General features: G+C 35.8%; 1 protein-coding gene across 3 annotated transcripts in view; it reads right to left on the bottom strand.

The window, feature by feature from the left end:
* The window catches only part of NAV3 (neuron navigator 3), a 332,556-nt gene that overhangs the window by 156,100 nt on the left and 159,748 nt on the right, over window positions 1-16,708 (bottom strand). For all 3 annotated transcript variants that reach the window (XM_069491594.1, XM_069491595.1, XM_069491596.1), the window contains exon 9: window positions 12,442-12,557. In XM_069491594.1, coding sequence (XP_069347695.1) covers window positions 12,442-12,557 — 116 coding nt within the window. The remainder of the gene's footprint in view (window positions 1-12,441; window positions 12,558-16,708) is intronic.

The raw sequence follows: 16,708 nt of genomic DNA, 5'->3' as shown, positions 1-16,708 counted from the left end.
AAAAATAACTCAAAAGGTTTTTTTCTCCCAGGATTTTGACTCAAAGTATACAATTGAAAGTTTATGGTCAAGTGTGTAGAACATAATGATGTGACAGAAAACACAAAATGTACATTATGTCTTTTGATACTAAGCATTTTTCCAAGTCTATTCCATAAATCTATCACAGCACAATCAGCTCTTTTTAAAAATATTTTGATAAAGAAAGAAAACCTAAAAGATAAATGTTTTGAATTTTCCCTGTACTGGTTGTGTACACTACACCATCACCATGACATTCTGATCTTAGGAAAACGTTTAAAAACTAATATATAGTATAGTTGCAATATAGTAGAGTTCATATGTACTACTGACAGTTAAGGAGAAGATTATTACCTTTTAGGATTTAACTTTTGAAGATTTTTTGCCCATAAACAGAAAAATAAGGATACACAGAAATATTAAAATGTATCATTCTAATTGACATAAATCTTCATTTTCAGAGATAATATGATAAAATTAATTCAGATTCTCTACCTCCTTTTACTAATTATCAACTAAGGAAAATGCCCAGTCTCTTAACTATATAAATTAGCATTATAATAATATAGTCCCTATACTTTGTATATGGTAACAACTTACTTTGCAAAGTTAATTAGTCCTTATGTCTCTCCCTTCAAGGTATTCATACTTAGATCCATTTTATAGATAAAGGGAAATTAGATGTAAAAAACAACTGTTTGTGACAGAATTTTGTGATAAACAAACCTGTGAATTTTAATACTGATTCTCAATTCTTCACTCTTTAAAAATTGTTTATATAAAATGTGCTTAAATGAGGGTACATATGTTAAATCATTGAAACTAAAAACTATGCTTCTAAAACAATAATTTTATAAAATATTATTAAAAAGCCAAAATGCTACTCCCCTTGGGATTCCTAAACAGAACAATTTTTTTTTCTTCATTTGAGTTATTGTTACTCAGTGAATTTCCAGGTTATGAGACCATGGTGAAATTTGTTGAAGTTACAAAATGTCAATTTGTTTCACATGTATTACATACATTAGTATACAGTAATGTACCCTAAAGCCTTATAGATGCATAAAAAAGGGAACCCTAATGCTTTAAGATGTCAAAAGATTGACCTTATTCATCTATAAATGGAAGCAATAATTATGTCCTTTCCCCATACACAAGAGCATACCCATAAGCTTAAACCATTGGTTCTTAAGCTTTAAGTGTTCAGCACCACTTGGGGAACTTATTAAATCACAGTTTGCTGGGCACCAGCCCTACAGCTGCTAATCTAGTAGGCCAGACATGGTCTTGAGACTTTGCTTTTCTAACATATTCCCAGGTACAGCTGGCTCTGAAACCCCCTTTGAGAACCACTATGCTGAAATTAGTGATTTTCAACTAAGGGTGATTTTGACCCCTAAGTGACATTTGGCAATGTTTGGAGATGCTTTTGTTTGTCACAACTGGGGGATGTGGTGGTGACATCTAAGGAGTAAAGGCTAATGATATTGCTAAAGATCCTACAATGACAGGACAGCCCCCCCACAACAAAGAATTATACAGTCTACTATGTCACTAGTGCCAACGTTGAGAAATCCTGGTTTAGACTAAGTTACGTTGCATTTACAAACAATTTTGAAATTGTAGTCACTTTCAAAAACAAAGATGTAGCTGAGCTTGGTGGCACGTGCCTGGCCTGTAGTGCCAGCTACACCAGAGGCTGAGGCTGGAGGATCACCTGAGCCCAGGAGTTAAAGGCTTCAGTGAGCTATGATCATGTCACTGCACTCCAGTCTAGGTAACAGAGTGAGACCCTGTCTCTAAATAACAAAAACAAAGCAAAGATGCACTTTTGCTTACATTAATGTCCACTCTGTGTTGGTTGCAGCTCTGGCCCCCAGGTATGCTTTATTCTAAGACCCTTGCTGAAAGAGCAACCCCAGTCAGACATGTTGATTTCTCGACATAATAAAAAGAGGTGAGAGTTCCAAGCAATGGCTCTTAAAGTTTATGCTCAGAAACAGCCCATGTCATTTTTTTCACTCACATATCATTTGCCAAATCAAATCACATGGTCCTCTCTGATTGAATGGGACAGGAAATATAATCCTTCTGCAGGGATGAACCCAGAAAGGGGTGGGCTAAGTCCAAAGGAGCCAACAAGGAGGGGCTTGTAAAGAGGGACCATAACTATTTTGAAGAAATAACCCTAATGGAGGAAACATCGAAAAGGAGTTCGTTTGTTTCTTTGTTTAAAAGATACCGTTAGCAACTTGTAGTTACAGTAGTTTTGCCCTTGGAATTACATCAGTTCAAGTCCTACCCTGAACAACAGTGGGGAACCCACTTATTGCTTTTCTAGAGATAGCTATACCTGCTTGCTTTGAGTGTGCATTCACACATGGGTATTTTTATGTTTATTTGTATTCACACAAAATGTATGTTACACAAAGTGGAGGAGGACGTCTCAGTGCAAAGGAGACAAATATAACCAGTCAATAATAAAAATCTGAATCATTCTAATTTTTCCTAAGAACTGGAATAAAGTATAGCTACTGCAATGTTCTGCAAAGGAATGCTTTTCAGCTCTTTAGTAAACATAATTATAATGTGGCTATTCAAATAAAAGATCTAACCTAATTTGAATTACCTGAGCTGGGTCTTCTTGATCTTTATAAATGTTCAAGAAAAGGCAATTTCAGTAATCATTTACAAAGGTTGTAAATGCCAGATGTTTCCCATTATATAACACAAAGTTTGATAAGTCAGAAAAAACATGTAACCATTAGCGTATCCTGCTGTTTAACCTAAATTCTTACTTCTCAAATGATTTTCTGAATTCATCCAATTATTTTAATATTACTTTTTACAAATGACATGCCAGTTTTATTGATACTGAGTCAGTCTGGCATCTATCAACATTTTTCAGTTGAATATAAATTCCAGATAAAGGTTAGAGAGTCTATTAAGCAAATGTTATACATGTTGGTATAGATGCTTATGCAAAGAAAGGACAAGTATGAACCTATGTAGAAAGAAAAATCTAAAAACTTGAATACCAGTGGAATGAAAATTTGGGCTGACTTTACATTTGGCAGGATTTCTTGGCATGTGATGAAAGGGATGGGCTCTGAGGACAAATTCTTTTTGTCAATGAATGTGAGAATAAAACCCAAGCCAAAGCAGTAAAATCTGTACTATCAATTCAGCCAGCATTGTAATAGCAAGGTCATGCTGACATGAATCTTAGGCAGCAGTCCCCAACCTTTTTGGCACCAGGGACTGGTTTCATAGAAGACAATTTTTCCACTGATGGGGATGGAGTGGGAGGGGTGGACAGAGAGGGGGCTGTGTGCAGGGGAGCTCTGTGGCCCATTCCTAACCCCAGGAATTGGGGACTGTAGTCTTAGAGGATAGGCTGGAAGTAAAAAGCTCACTTACTCATTCTCAAATTATATAATGCATTTCACCTGACTATAATAATGATTGGAACACCCATCATCAGATTGGGTAAATATCACTAGGTTTCCTCACAAAGAACATGATAAACAAAGGGAAATTTGAGTGATGGACTTAAAGACTTTGGAGAGATATGCTTGTCTTACAAAGATCTCCAAATTGAAAGTCTTGAGTTTTCTCCAGTATGACATTTTATTCAGTGTCATGCATTTCTGATGCTTATCTTCATGCCATAATTTAATTACCTTTTTAAACTTTCACTACCATTTAATGACAATGTTTGTGTAACTTCAGGTGAGTTATTGTACTGATTAAAATTTAAACACCTAAGCTTCCTAGCTAACTTAGAGAATCCCTCTATCAAATCTGCATTGCCGTTTGAACCATTAGTTTGCTCCTTAACAGTGCAGCAAAACTTTACACATCACACATTTGTGGGTCATGTAATTGGGATGCTTGTCACATTGGTTTTAAGCACCCAAAGGGATTTTTCCTGGGTTACATAACTGAAAATTGAAGGGAGGTGGGGGAGCAATAGTTTGAGACATGGATTATTCAGGGGCTCAGACATTTCCAACAATGACTTTGGGTTTAGTTTCTCCTGACTTAGGTACTGTCTTCTCTGTGTTTGTTTCATTTGAGGGTGTAGGTCACTGTCAGCAGTTCTAAGCTTTCTTTTTGTAAGATTCAGGTCTAGTGGAAAAAGAGACCATCTCTTTCATAACAGTCTCAGGAAAAGTTCTGAGATTGAGTCTTATTCCGATCAGGCTGGATTGGGTCACATTTCCATTCCTGAAACAGTCACTGTGGTCAATGTATGGGATGTTTCTATTGGCTCTTACTTACTACTTAGGTCAATTTCACTTGGACAACATGAATTGGACAACATGAACAGAAAATGATCCCCGAAGAAAATCAAGGTGCTTTTAGCAGAAGATGGAGCAATATATATTGCTCAGATAAAAGTACACCAGGACTCCAAGGTCAGTTTACTATACAGCCAATGGTGCTTAAGCTATAGATCACCTAACTGGCCTAATCCCCTGCCTAGGCACTGTATATTTTGATTTTGTCTTATTTTCAGGCTCCTCAAACTTATATAGGCTTATGTCTTAGACACGTTTGTTTTCCCAAATTTTGACATGCCTGTCATGTTTAAGATGCCAGGTGATGATTACTGAAAAGATAGATGGAAGAATAACACCGTATCTCACAACAATCCTGTGAGTTTATTAAGCATCATCATAATCAATAACTACATAGAAAGGAAAACTAAGTCAAACAGCTGAATAATGGCAGTGAGGGCCAAAATTCATTTTTTTTCCAATTCATAGAACATTCCTATTCCCACATTTCAAAAAATCTTTGAATGAATATTCTCTGGGCCAGTCTAAGCTAGAATCTGGCAAAAAAGTCAAGTGCTTATGTGGTCTGTGGTTTCACTAGCAGCCAGAACGCAGCAGCAGCAACAGAAATCAGAAAGAGAAAGAGATCTGGGAAAGGGATGGAGACTCTGAGAAAGAGAAGGTATCATTAATATATAAAAACTTCTCATGAGCTTTAGATTTCTGACAGGTTCATTCTTTCACAGGTTTATTCTATTATAAGTTGATTACCTCCTATTAGCTTGGTACCAGAAATGTTGCAGATTTTGGAATTTTTCAATGTTTATAATGAGATATCTTGAAAATGAGATCCAAGTCTAAACACAAAATTTATGTTTCATATACCTTATACACATAGCCTAAAGGTAATCCTGCATGATGTTTGAAATAATTTTGTGCATGAAACAAAGTTTGCATACATTCAACCATCAGAAAGCAAAGGTGTCTCTATCTCAGTCACCCATATGGACAATCTGTGGTTGTTTAGAGTCATCATCATTCCTGATTCTAAATTTACATGCTACCAATAAACAATTATTTTCTTATACTTATTCATACATAAGTACTTAACAGTAAAAAATATGATACACTATTAATACAGTGAAAAAATTTTGTGTTCAGGGTAACTAAGCAGTAGCATCACCAGAATATTTGCCTCAGCTATTAAACAGCAGCAGCAACCAACACCAACAGATTTTCAGTTTTCACCTATGATGCTGTTTTGATTAAAAGGTTACTGTACAGTGTATTTTATTGTTTTTTAGGTGAGAGGAAACATCAGAAGCAGTTGAGGGACCAGGAAGTGTGCCCTCTATGGATAAGGAGACATTCTGCTGGATGGCTTTTTAAAAAGTTTCCTCGAGTCAGCTGCCTCAGTAACAACAATTTTTGTCTTAGAAGTTTCTCTTTGATTTTATGAACTGGCATGATTTCTCGTTCTGTTGTAAATGCACGCTGCTCTAGTTCTTCAATAAGCCCATCATACATTTTCACCACATTGTCAACAGGCATTTTTCTTGCAGTGTTAACGTCACCTCCATTGTCACTATTATCATGATCACCTTGACTGAGAATCATTTTGGCTATTTAACCATCAATCAGTGCTGAACAATTGGAGCCTCATTATCAATGTTAAAAACTTCTTTGATATCCACTTCTTCCAGCTTACTGATGGACTCTGAAGGTATATTTTTTGCAATGTAAGAGGGTCAGACATCATTTTTTTCTGACTTGACATATGGAATCCTTCAGTCAACACTTCATCTGCAAACCAGAGGTTGTGCCAGGATACGCATGTGTCTTTAGCCACTGTGTTCCAAGCACTGGCAACAGCATATATGGCATCATTCATGCTAAACTTCTTTAGAAAATCTTACACATACACACACATACACACACACACACACACACCCTACTCACTGCTGCTAGGATACTGTTTAAGAAAGCATTTTATGTTTATTCTTTATTGATATATGGATATCCTGGTCACATGGCTGAATTAATGAAGTCACATTTGGGGGAAAGTACATGGATAAAACATCATTTTTGATGAGAATTTCAGCTTGACAATGAGCAGAAGAGTTGTCAAGGAATAACAAAATCTTGTAGTCATCATCCAGTCCAGCTTCCCTGCAGTGAGCAAATGTCTCTGGTACAAAATATTTGTCAAACCAATCAGAAAAGATGTCCCTGGCGATCCATTGCCTTTTTGTTAGCATAATAATGGACTGGGAAGAAATTCCGTCCCTGAAAACAGCAAGGACACAGCTTTTGTCTATCACAACTAGTTCAGACTTATGAGTGGCTGCTGCATTAGCACAAGCCAGCATAATTATTGTCTTTGGCATCCTTAATTCCTATAGAGACTGTCTCATCAGCTGTAGTCAATGTCTTTCTGAGGCAATAATTCCAAAACAGTGATGTTTCATCAGCATTACAGACTTGTCCTGGAGTCAGATTTTCATCAGCAATGACCTTGGCAAACTCGTCAATGAATTTCTCTGCTGCTTTGTGATCAGCAAGTGCTTTATCACCACAAACTTTAAAAATTTAATGCCACGTCTTTTCTTAAATTTCTATAACCAGCCCGTTTAATATTCACATTCCCTTCAATTTTCAGTTCATTGTGATAGACCTTTGTTTGTTTCATGATCAGTGTGCTATTAAGTGGCATGTATTCACTGTGACACTAATGGATCAACTTTCAACACACAATCTAGCTCTTCATTTTTAGCTTTGTGCAGTATTTTTCTGTTTTTCATTAACCTTTCTGTTCATCACTTTCAGCACTGAACTTCAGACGTTTCTTCAGGTCACGTGTGGTGGTCATTCCACTATCATACTCTTCTATAAGACATTTCATACTTACACTCCTGTCCAGGTTTTCCAACAGCTTGACTTTCTATGCTATGGATAAACATAAATGCCCCCTCTTTTTCTTATTACTGTTACCCATGGGTGTATCTTCAGGCCTTTTTGACATTTTCTATAATATATCTACACCACAGAGCAAAAAATAAGCAAAAAGCCCCACTGTGAATAATGCATGTAGGTCTCAGCCCCATGTGGGGCATTGTGGGAAACCTACCATTGGCATGTCCAGTCCACACATGTGCCGTTTTAGTATCCTTTATGGGTTTGCTTGCGTGGGGGGTATCTGGGTGTGCACGGAAAAGATATATAGCATCTAAAGGGGACAGTGGGGATTGGTTTTCCCTTGAGGATGCTGAATAAATTGTATTGTGCCACTGCATTTAGTCTGCAACATGTTACATGAGGCCAGGTATGAAATTTTCTACTTGTTGCATCATGTCAGCACTTAAAGAGTTTTGGATTTTGGAGCATTGTGAATTCTGAATTATCTAATTAGGAATGACCAACTGTGTTACACATTTATTCTTATTCTTTCTTCTGTTTTTTTTAATGTGCTCTTTTAAAATCCCAGCTCATCAGAGAGAGTGTCTGAACTGTTATGTTGCTTCTATAGAATGATGAAAACTTTTCTTCCTAATATTCTTTGATTATTCATTCATAGGATAACCAAAATTATACTTTATTTTCCATTCCACTCAGTTGAATGTTATTCACCCTAAGTTCACCATGACTACTTTCTGAATGCCTTTCAAAGCCAAAGGTATCATTCCTACTTGTCTATTGCTTCCATTTGAAAATTATTAGGTTGCTTCTTCATTGTGGTTTTCATTTCTATGCTATGTCCATTATATTAACTTCATTTTACACACATTTATTGAATGGTAACTATGCACCAACCATACACTGGGGATATACCAGTTAATAAAACAGACAAAAGTAGAGATAAGGAGAGCTGACTAAATTCTGGATATATTTTGAAAACGCAATTATTCTAGGCTATCTTAGTCTACTTAGTACCTTAGTCCTTATGGTGACTTAGATATTATACCATCTGGATTTATTTAGTTTCTGAATCTATCAAAGAAAATAGCAAGAGTTCATACACTGAGAAATATCTCAAAAAGTTGATTCATATATACTACTAGTTTCTGAATTCAGATAGCCAACAATACCTGTGGAGCCAAGAAAATATTTTAATGGATTGGGCATCAGGTGTGAGAGAAAATAAGGACTAACAAATATTCTAAGATTTCAGGCTTAAGCAACTGGAAGGATGGAATTATCGTTAGCCAAAATGGAGAAGTCTTGAGTAAAGAGCTTTTGAAAGGTACAAATTTTGAGGGTAATATCAGGGGTTCGGTTTGGGATATAATAGGTTGGAAGCATCTATGAGATATTCAAGGGGAGAGATAGTGTAGGCAGTTGGATATGTGAGTCAGAATGCAGAATAGAGGAGTAAAGTAGAGAGAGACATTCGTAAGCTATCAGTATGCGGATGAAATCTAAAGCCGTGAGATAGTATCAAATCACCAAGGGAACACTTATAGGTAGAGAACTCTAGGGACAGAAATCTGGATCATTTCAGTTATAAGAAATCATGGAGAAAATGTATAAGTAGAAAAGTAGACCAGAAGAAACAAATTGAGGTTGGAGGAAAACCAAGGGAATATGGTACCCTGGAAACCAAGTATCTTAGTCCATTTATGTTTCTATAAAGGAATATCTGAGGCTGGGTAATTTATAAATAAAAGAGATTTATTTGGCTCATGGTTCTGCAGGCTACGTAAGAAACATGGCAGCAGCATCTGCTTCTGGTGAGGGCTTCAGGCTGCTTCCACTAAAGGTGAAAGGTGAAGGGTTGCTATTGTCTAGACATCAAATAGTGACAGCAGGAGCAAGAGAGAAAGAGGAGGAGGTGCCAAGCTCTTTTCAACAACCAATTCTCATGGGAATTAGAGAACTCACTCACTCACTCACTCACTCACTTACTCATTCACTCCCTCCCTCCCTCCTACAAGAATAGCACCAAGGCATTCATGAGGGATCTGCACCCACAACCCCAAAAACCTCCTGCCAGGCCCCACCTCCAAGATTTGTGATCAAATTTCAATATGAAACTTGGTAGGGCCAAACAAACCATATTCAAATCACAGCATCAAGGAAGAAACTTTCTTAGAAGAGGACAAATTGCTGTTAAGAGGTGAAATAAGATGAGGACTGAGACTTGATCCTTGGATTTGGTGTGTTGATGTTAATGATAACTTTAATAGGAGCAGCTTCTGTAAAGAAATGAGGCTAAAAGCCTAAGAGACTGTGATTGAAGGCTACTCTTTGTTAGAGTGTGCCATGAAAGGAAAGAGATAAATGATAGCAGTACTTGGAGGGCAAGTTTGGGGGCAAGAGAAGTTGTTCTTTTAAAAAATTAAGGTTAGAGAGATGATAACATCCCATGGGCTAAAGAGAATGATTTGGTGGAGAGGGAGCTATTAAGGATGAGAAAAAGAGTAATCCAAGTAAAGGCAGAGTAAATAGGTATTAAGTGGGTATAAATGCTATACTTGGGTAGATGTGATAACAGAAATTTGTGAACTTCTTTTCTCTGTGCTTTAATTTTTTCAGTGAAGTACACATCAAGGTCATCAATGAAGAGAAAGGATGGGACAGGTGGTATTGTAGTTTTGAGAAGAAAGACATAACATTTTCACCTAAGACTTTGAGAGAGTAGATGGACCACAGAAATATAGAATGATTGCCAGGAGCATTAAATATTCACTTGAAATTGGTGGTGATGAATGTAAAGTGAGTCACATCCACCCGTGACGTTTTTTCCTCCTGGTTCATTCATTGTTGGTATGGAGAAAGTGAAGACTTAAATGTAACCATATCTGTGATTTCATCAAATGAGTACAATGAAGTGAGAGACAAGCAAGGGAATTGAGGGTATGTATAAGAGTAAAATTACATTCAGTTATTACAGGAATTTAGCTGATTAAGGAGGGATAAAAAATATGCAGAGTTTGGTGAGGACAGTAAGAAGTGGACAGTAAGAGGTTGTAGTCAGCAGGAGTGGGGTGCCTGAAAGTGAGCACACAGAGAAGGTGCAGTCTCTGATGATGCCCAGAGCTAGGCTACGAACATGACAATAAGTAGCTCAGGAGGGACTGTAAGACAATATCATTGGAACTGGGGCCAGGGTGTTGTAAGAATTACCTATGTATTAATATCTCCAAATATTAAGGCAGAAATTGTAATAGAGTGATGATGATCCAGAAGCCAAAATTTAAAAAATGATGAAGATATGCAATCTCTTTTCTCTATGATAATCATCTTCTCATCACTGGGCTACTAGTATATCCTCACCTAGATTTCTCCAGTTATGGTTCTCAATTTTTAACTCATTAACAATAAATAAATATCATCCTTCATCCATGAAATCTCAAGCTTGTGCAGAGAGACACTTTCACTATCCAGCTACAGGCTAATTTTAAACAGATGATAGTTAGAATGACACAATTAGAAAGCCTCATTATACCATTTATTTGTTGTTTTCTCTCTTTTATTATATTCCTACCTAAATCAGACTCAAATCTATGATTCTAACTAAGCAATTTATTACTGCTGCAAAATAATATTATTATTTCTAATAAATCCATTAAATTATTATATTACTTTAAATTCTAGTTTATATTTCACTATTAAGTATTCAATTAAAAAAAACAGAATATTAAATGGAAATATTAACTGGAAATATGAAAAAATGATCAAATGGTAGACATTAAGTAGAAAAAAAATAAAATATGGATTATGTATTCAACCAGATACCTGGTGATATATTAATTTCAGAAAACAATGTTACATTGTGAAATTCACATAAAAATTACAATCCAAACTCTATTAAATTCATTTCTCCTACATATTTTAGCCCTAGTACTTTATAGGCATATTGAAGATGTGAATGTATAAAGAAATATGTGAAGCATACACATCTTCATGCCGTGCTACGTTTATAAAACATCTGGTCACAATACAGATACACAGCATCATTCTGACCATGGTACTACCGAGAGCTACAGGAGAGCCAACATTTCCCCCAAATATTTGAAAAATCTACAATTGCCATCCCCATATCGATGTCTTGGCATCAGTTGTAATCTCCACATGAAACCTCTGATACATAATTATATCACTAATATCAATTCCAAAAGGTACCACTGGGATGTTGTTATGTCATTGTAATCAATATCCACTGGAGGATATTTGTCTAATGCTTGCCAAAATGTGTTTCAGGTCTGCTGCAGTGGGGAAGATTCTTAACCCTCAAATTTGTATTATGATTACTTTCATGAGCTTCAGAGTAATACTCATACTTTGAGTCCCTGGAGTGCTATACTATTTTTTAAAAATTAAATAGTTCCTTTAGTTTCTTTTTCTTTGGACTTAGCTGTGAATATATTAAGTCTGAGCCAGATATTTATTGGAATAACAGACAGACCTTTACTTCCATGCATTGTTACATGTAGAAGCAGACAAAATACTAAACTCTCTCTCCCCTTAGGAGTAGTATATTTTGCTAAGAGGTACTTGATTCCTCCTAAAAATCGATCTACATATAATGAAATTACACCAAAGGCTTTCCCTATAGGCTTAGGCTTAACTGGATCTTAGAAAAAACACAGTGCTTAAGCTGAGAATGCTGTTTTATACACTCAAAAATCTGATAAACTGTGTCTTGGGTATATATGTTTTTTTCCTGCATCATCTATATATAATATTTTCCTAATTAGGTTTATTTCCAGGATGCACATTTGGAACAAACATATAACAATGTTCTACATAGTACAGAAGTGAAGACAAAGCAGGGTTGGATTAGCCAAGGGAAATTTACATTGGTAACATTTAGAACATTTTCAATCTCCAAATGTACCCAAGGGCTGCATTTTTAGAAATAGATGATTCTCCAGGTTTTCTCTGATTATATTCAACTTGACTAAGGGCAACATGACTTACAATCTCAGCTTCTGAAAGCATTACCATTCTTTTCAGAGTAACAAAGAGATCATCCTAAGCAGAAAAGCCAAATATCTAAAAATCTCTGAAGCATGAGATATACACTGCTCATTTTTGCATAAAAACAGTATAGCAAAAATATGATTTAATACAAAAGACTTACAGAGAGATTACAAAAATTCTGAGCTGTAACCTACCCATTAATCAGGTCACTTACCAGATATCTCCTCTAGGCACTGCTTAGCAGTCTTACTATATGATAAATCTGTCTTTGTGGGACTGGTACAGGAGTCAGCAGCTGGTAAAGAGGTACCTTCATTTTCTGAATGTGCTCTGATAGTAAACAAGAAAATATAAAGAAATAGCAATTGTAGTCAACAGTGACTCATCAAAGTGGAAGTTCTACAGTGTAAGAAAAACCAATTTATTCCAAGTTTTCCATCAAAGTAAGTATTTTTTTATGACTGGGATGTTACAGGGCTGTCTATCTCTAGGAGAATTTTGCTACTTTTCATATATAATCCAAGTGGGAGTGAGATATTAAATCGGATTTCTTTGACTTTTCTAAATTTGAAAGCTTGTAATTACCAATAGTTGATTACATATTTGGGGCAAAAGGTTTGAAAAGATCCAATTCTTTTTGCTATTTTAGAGGAAATCTGGCCAAATTATGTTTTTGTGAAAATAATACAAACATTGAAACCACACCTAAAATTCTTTTTTCCATAAAAATCCTATAACATATATCCTAAAAATACAAAATCTGAGTAAAAATAAATAATAAATTTGTTCTAAGCTTTAAATGTCATTATAATGACTTAGTTACCAAAGATCAAGAACAATTTCTCATTCTTACCTTTTATATTATATATGTGGTTAGCATGTAAAAATGAATAGTACCAAATGAAAAGCACTGAACAAAAGGCCTTTTGATATTCTTTTGACAGTCTACTCTTATTTCATGCATTGTTTCTTCCTGTTATGCATCAGCAAACATTTTAAGATACACTTACTTTCTTGATACAGCTTCTTCGAAATCTACATATATTTGATCCAAACTATCATATATTTTAAAAATTCACAGCATAAACTACTAAGACACAGAAGGAGGCAAGCTAATACAATATTGCATGTTAGACTGTGTGCTTTGTAGACATATCATTCGCCTTACTTAGAGTCCTATTTCTAGTACTCGATCTGGACCATGACAAATGATCTTTAAATACTAATTACTTTAAAGACACATATAGAGAATATTAATATGTGAAAGAAAAGTTCAGTATATTTTTGACTTAGTGTTTAATTAATATTTTGCTTTCATTCTAAATCCTGATTTTGAGAAAAAATAAAGTGTAATCATTGATACAAGAAACAGTTGATATTTAATCAACAGATCTAGAAATTCTGAAGAGTTCATTAAGATTTTAAGAAATTATGAAAAACTATATGTTGTGTGTATGGATGTATGTGTTATACATATGAATTGATACATAAAAGATAGAGCTATGTAAGAATCCTATACAAAAGCTGTGTCTTGGCCTCCAGTAATTTCTGGAAGTCTAATACTATTTTATTCTAACTTAACACTGAATATAGGAGTATGGCAAATTAAGAAAGAGAATATACTATTCAAGTGACAGGATATACCCTTAAGGCCAGCAACGACCCCAAAGTTGCTAACATCAACGTACATGTTTAGTCTTCACTTTCTTTGATATCCTGGCAGCATTTAGAACAGCCAACCACGCCTCTCTTTTTGAAACTTTCCTACCTTGGCTTTTATGACAAAAATGCCCCAATTTGTTTCCAATTCTCTGTGGATTCTACTTTTTTCCTCTTTTGTTTTTCTTTACACAGTCATTAAATGTTGTGGTTCTGGGTCGTAAAAAGAAGGGCATATGAAGAGCAAAATTTGGGAGTTTCACAAAGGAATATACTAAGCTTCATCCAGTTTTCAATTCCATAGTCTATCTAGAGGATTTCATTATATTAATTGTATTAATTATAAGTTGTCCACACAAGAATTCCAAAATTCTAACTCTAATCCAGAATTTTGCTCTGAATTATAGATGTGTATAATTGCCTAATTGACATTTCCCATTGGTTGTCATGAAAATACGCTAAACCCATCACACATGGACTTGAACTCAGTCTTTCTCAACAAACCTGGTCCTCGTTCATGGAGTCCTTGGGTGAAACTCTCATGGAGCACAGGAGGCCCTGCATGGTCTCTCCCTGTCTACTCTCCAGCACCATCTGGCACAGTGCAGCCTTTATCCTCTCCACTGTGGCCACAGGAGTCTTTCACATGCTTTCCATGGTTTCCTGCCTAAACAGGGTCTTGCACTTGACTGTTTTCCTCCCTACTTCATTCAGTTGAGTATTTCCCTTCAAGTCTCAGTTCAAGTAAGTGTTTCTTAAAGAATCCTCCCTAATTTCAATGATCAAGTCACCAGTTATAAGCACTTAGTGCTCCCTGGACCTATCTTTTTAGCACTTCATACTCTGGTAATATAAAATTAATACGCTTATTTGATTAATGTTAAACTCCCCAACTAGACTCTGTTCTCCATGTTTAAGCTCACAAGTGTACCCCAATGTCTAGCCACAGGTCTAGCATATAGATTTCACTCAACAAATATGGGATAAACCTGTCAAGCAGAGTCCTATGGATAAAAAGAAAAAAACACAAATAGTTGACAAATGAATGAATAAATCATATTAACAGTGATAGTAAAATAGTATTACTGACAGATAATGCATATGGAAGGAAGCATGGTATAATGGTGAATGCACTGGGCTTGGATGTAAAATCTGGCCCCACCAATGAACAGTTATTAACTCATGTGACAATGCAAGTTACTTCACCTCTCTGAACTTCAGTTTGTCATCTGTAGAAACAGAGAAAAATATGTGCCTTGCAAAACAATTTGAAATCAACTGTTATTATTACTAAAAACCTGGAAAGGCATACTCTCAAGGCATGTGAAATTCTGGTCAATATTTAAATAGCTAACACATCTGCTCTTTGTGCAGCCTACTTCTTTTCTTCTCTGCCCCTCCAATTTTCTTCATATACCCTGTCTACCAATAGTCCCTCCACATTCATTTCTAACATCTACCATAGCCCATTCTTCCACTTGGCTTCATTTCTTGTGGGCCACTCTTCTTCCTTGACCTCTTTCTTAGCCTACTGTCTCTGAATGAAGAGAAAAAATCATCAGCAGTATTCTAAGGATTTTTATTACTTGCTGAAGAAGTTTAAATGGAGAGTATGCAGTAAGACTGTGGACCCCAGGGAGAGCTGACTGGCTCCCCGCCAAGAGGAATCACACAGGCACAGGGCCTTGGTGAACTGGCTGTGAGCCAGGGTTGGCCTATAGTCCTGCAGACTCTGTATTCACAGATTCATCTCTCAGATGCTGAGTCACATTAAGTACTTCACTGAGATGTTTGTCTAAAGCCCAGTGCTAATTGGTTCCTATTAGAACAAGACCAGCAGCTGTCAGAGGAGCCAGAATGCTTGTGGCCATGTTAGCAATAAAGATTCTATCTCCCTCTAAGAAAATCTGGAGCAAAAGAATATTCAGAATGTGTTTTGGGACTAGAGATTTTGCTTTGCTCTAAACAAACAGATCTTAAAAAGCATTCCTCAGGAGCTGATTCGTGGCTATCTTCCTCAATATATAAGACCCAATGCTCAATTCCATTGCTTAAGTCCCCACTCCGCCTGTTTGAGACAGCCTTTTAAAAAATGTGTTCATATTTCTGACAGCTCAGTCTTGTCTTGGAAGCCTTTTTTTTTTTTTAAATGTGGCAGTGCATATTTCTGGCTGATCACTCTTTTATGTCTTTTTATTTTAAGTCATAAGAGAATCTTATTTACCTTATTTTCAAGTTTTTTGGTGTATTTTCTACGGTATTCCCTATAAGAGTTATCTACACCAGCTATAATATGAAAACAGATTGATCAATGAAAGGAACATGAAAAAAATATGCTTCAAATGATTGTAAAAAAAGACTTAGAAGTCCTTGGTAGTCATATGTAAATGGGACCATAAATCTCTACTCTATATATGTAAGAAGCCATGCATTTCTCTAGTATTTCCTTCCACTTCATCGTCTGTTGCTAAAGCAGAAATAGATTTTAACTCCAGTCTATAGAGGGGCAATTGATGCTAACTGCTAAAGATTTGGCTTTTATAGAAATTATCAAAGAACTTCAGTTAAATCTCTGGAGACTCCCAACATGTTCTCCATTTTTATGCATGCTTCATACCAGTAAAATAAAAAGATTTGGGTTGATTTATGAAAAAATTTATAAGAACTTCAGATTCAAGAGTGTCTTCTAATCAAAAGGTATATTTTGACAGATATAGTAGATTTTACAGTGATATAATTCACTGTCTCCACATAAACTGATATCATATTTCCCTCATATTGACTGGAAAAATGAAAAATGGTTATCATGATATTCCTTCAAA

The sequence above is a fragment of the Eulemur rufifrons genome, chromosome 16, assembly GCF_041146395.1.
Source record: "Eulemur rufifrons isolate Redbay chromosome 16, OSU_ERuf_1, whole genome shotgun sequence".
Lineage (NCBI taxonomy): Eukaryota > Metazoa > Chordata > Mammalia > Primates > Lemuridae > Eulemur > Eulemur rufifrons.
The sequence above is the reverse complement of the archived record's forward strand: the minus strand, read 5'-3'. Positions and strand labels throughout refer to the sequence as shown.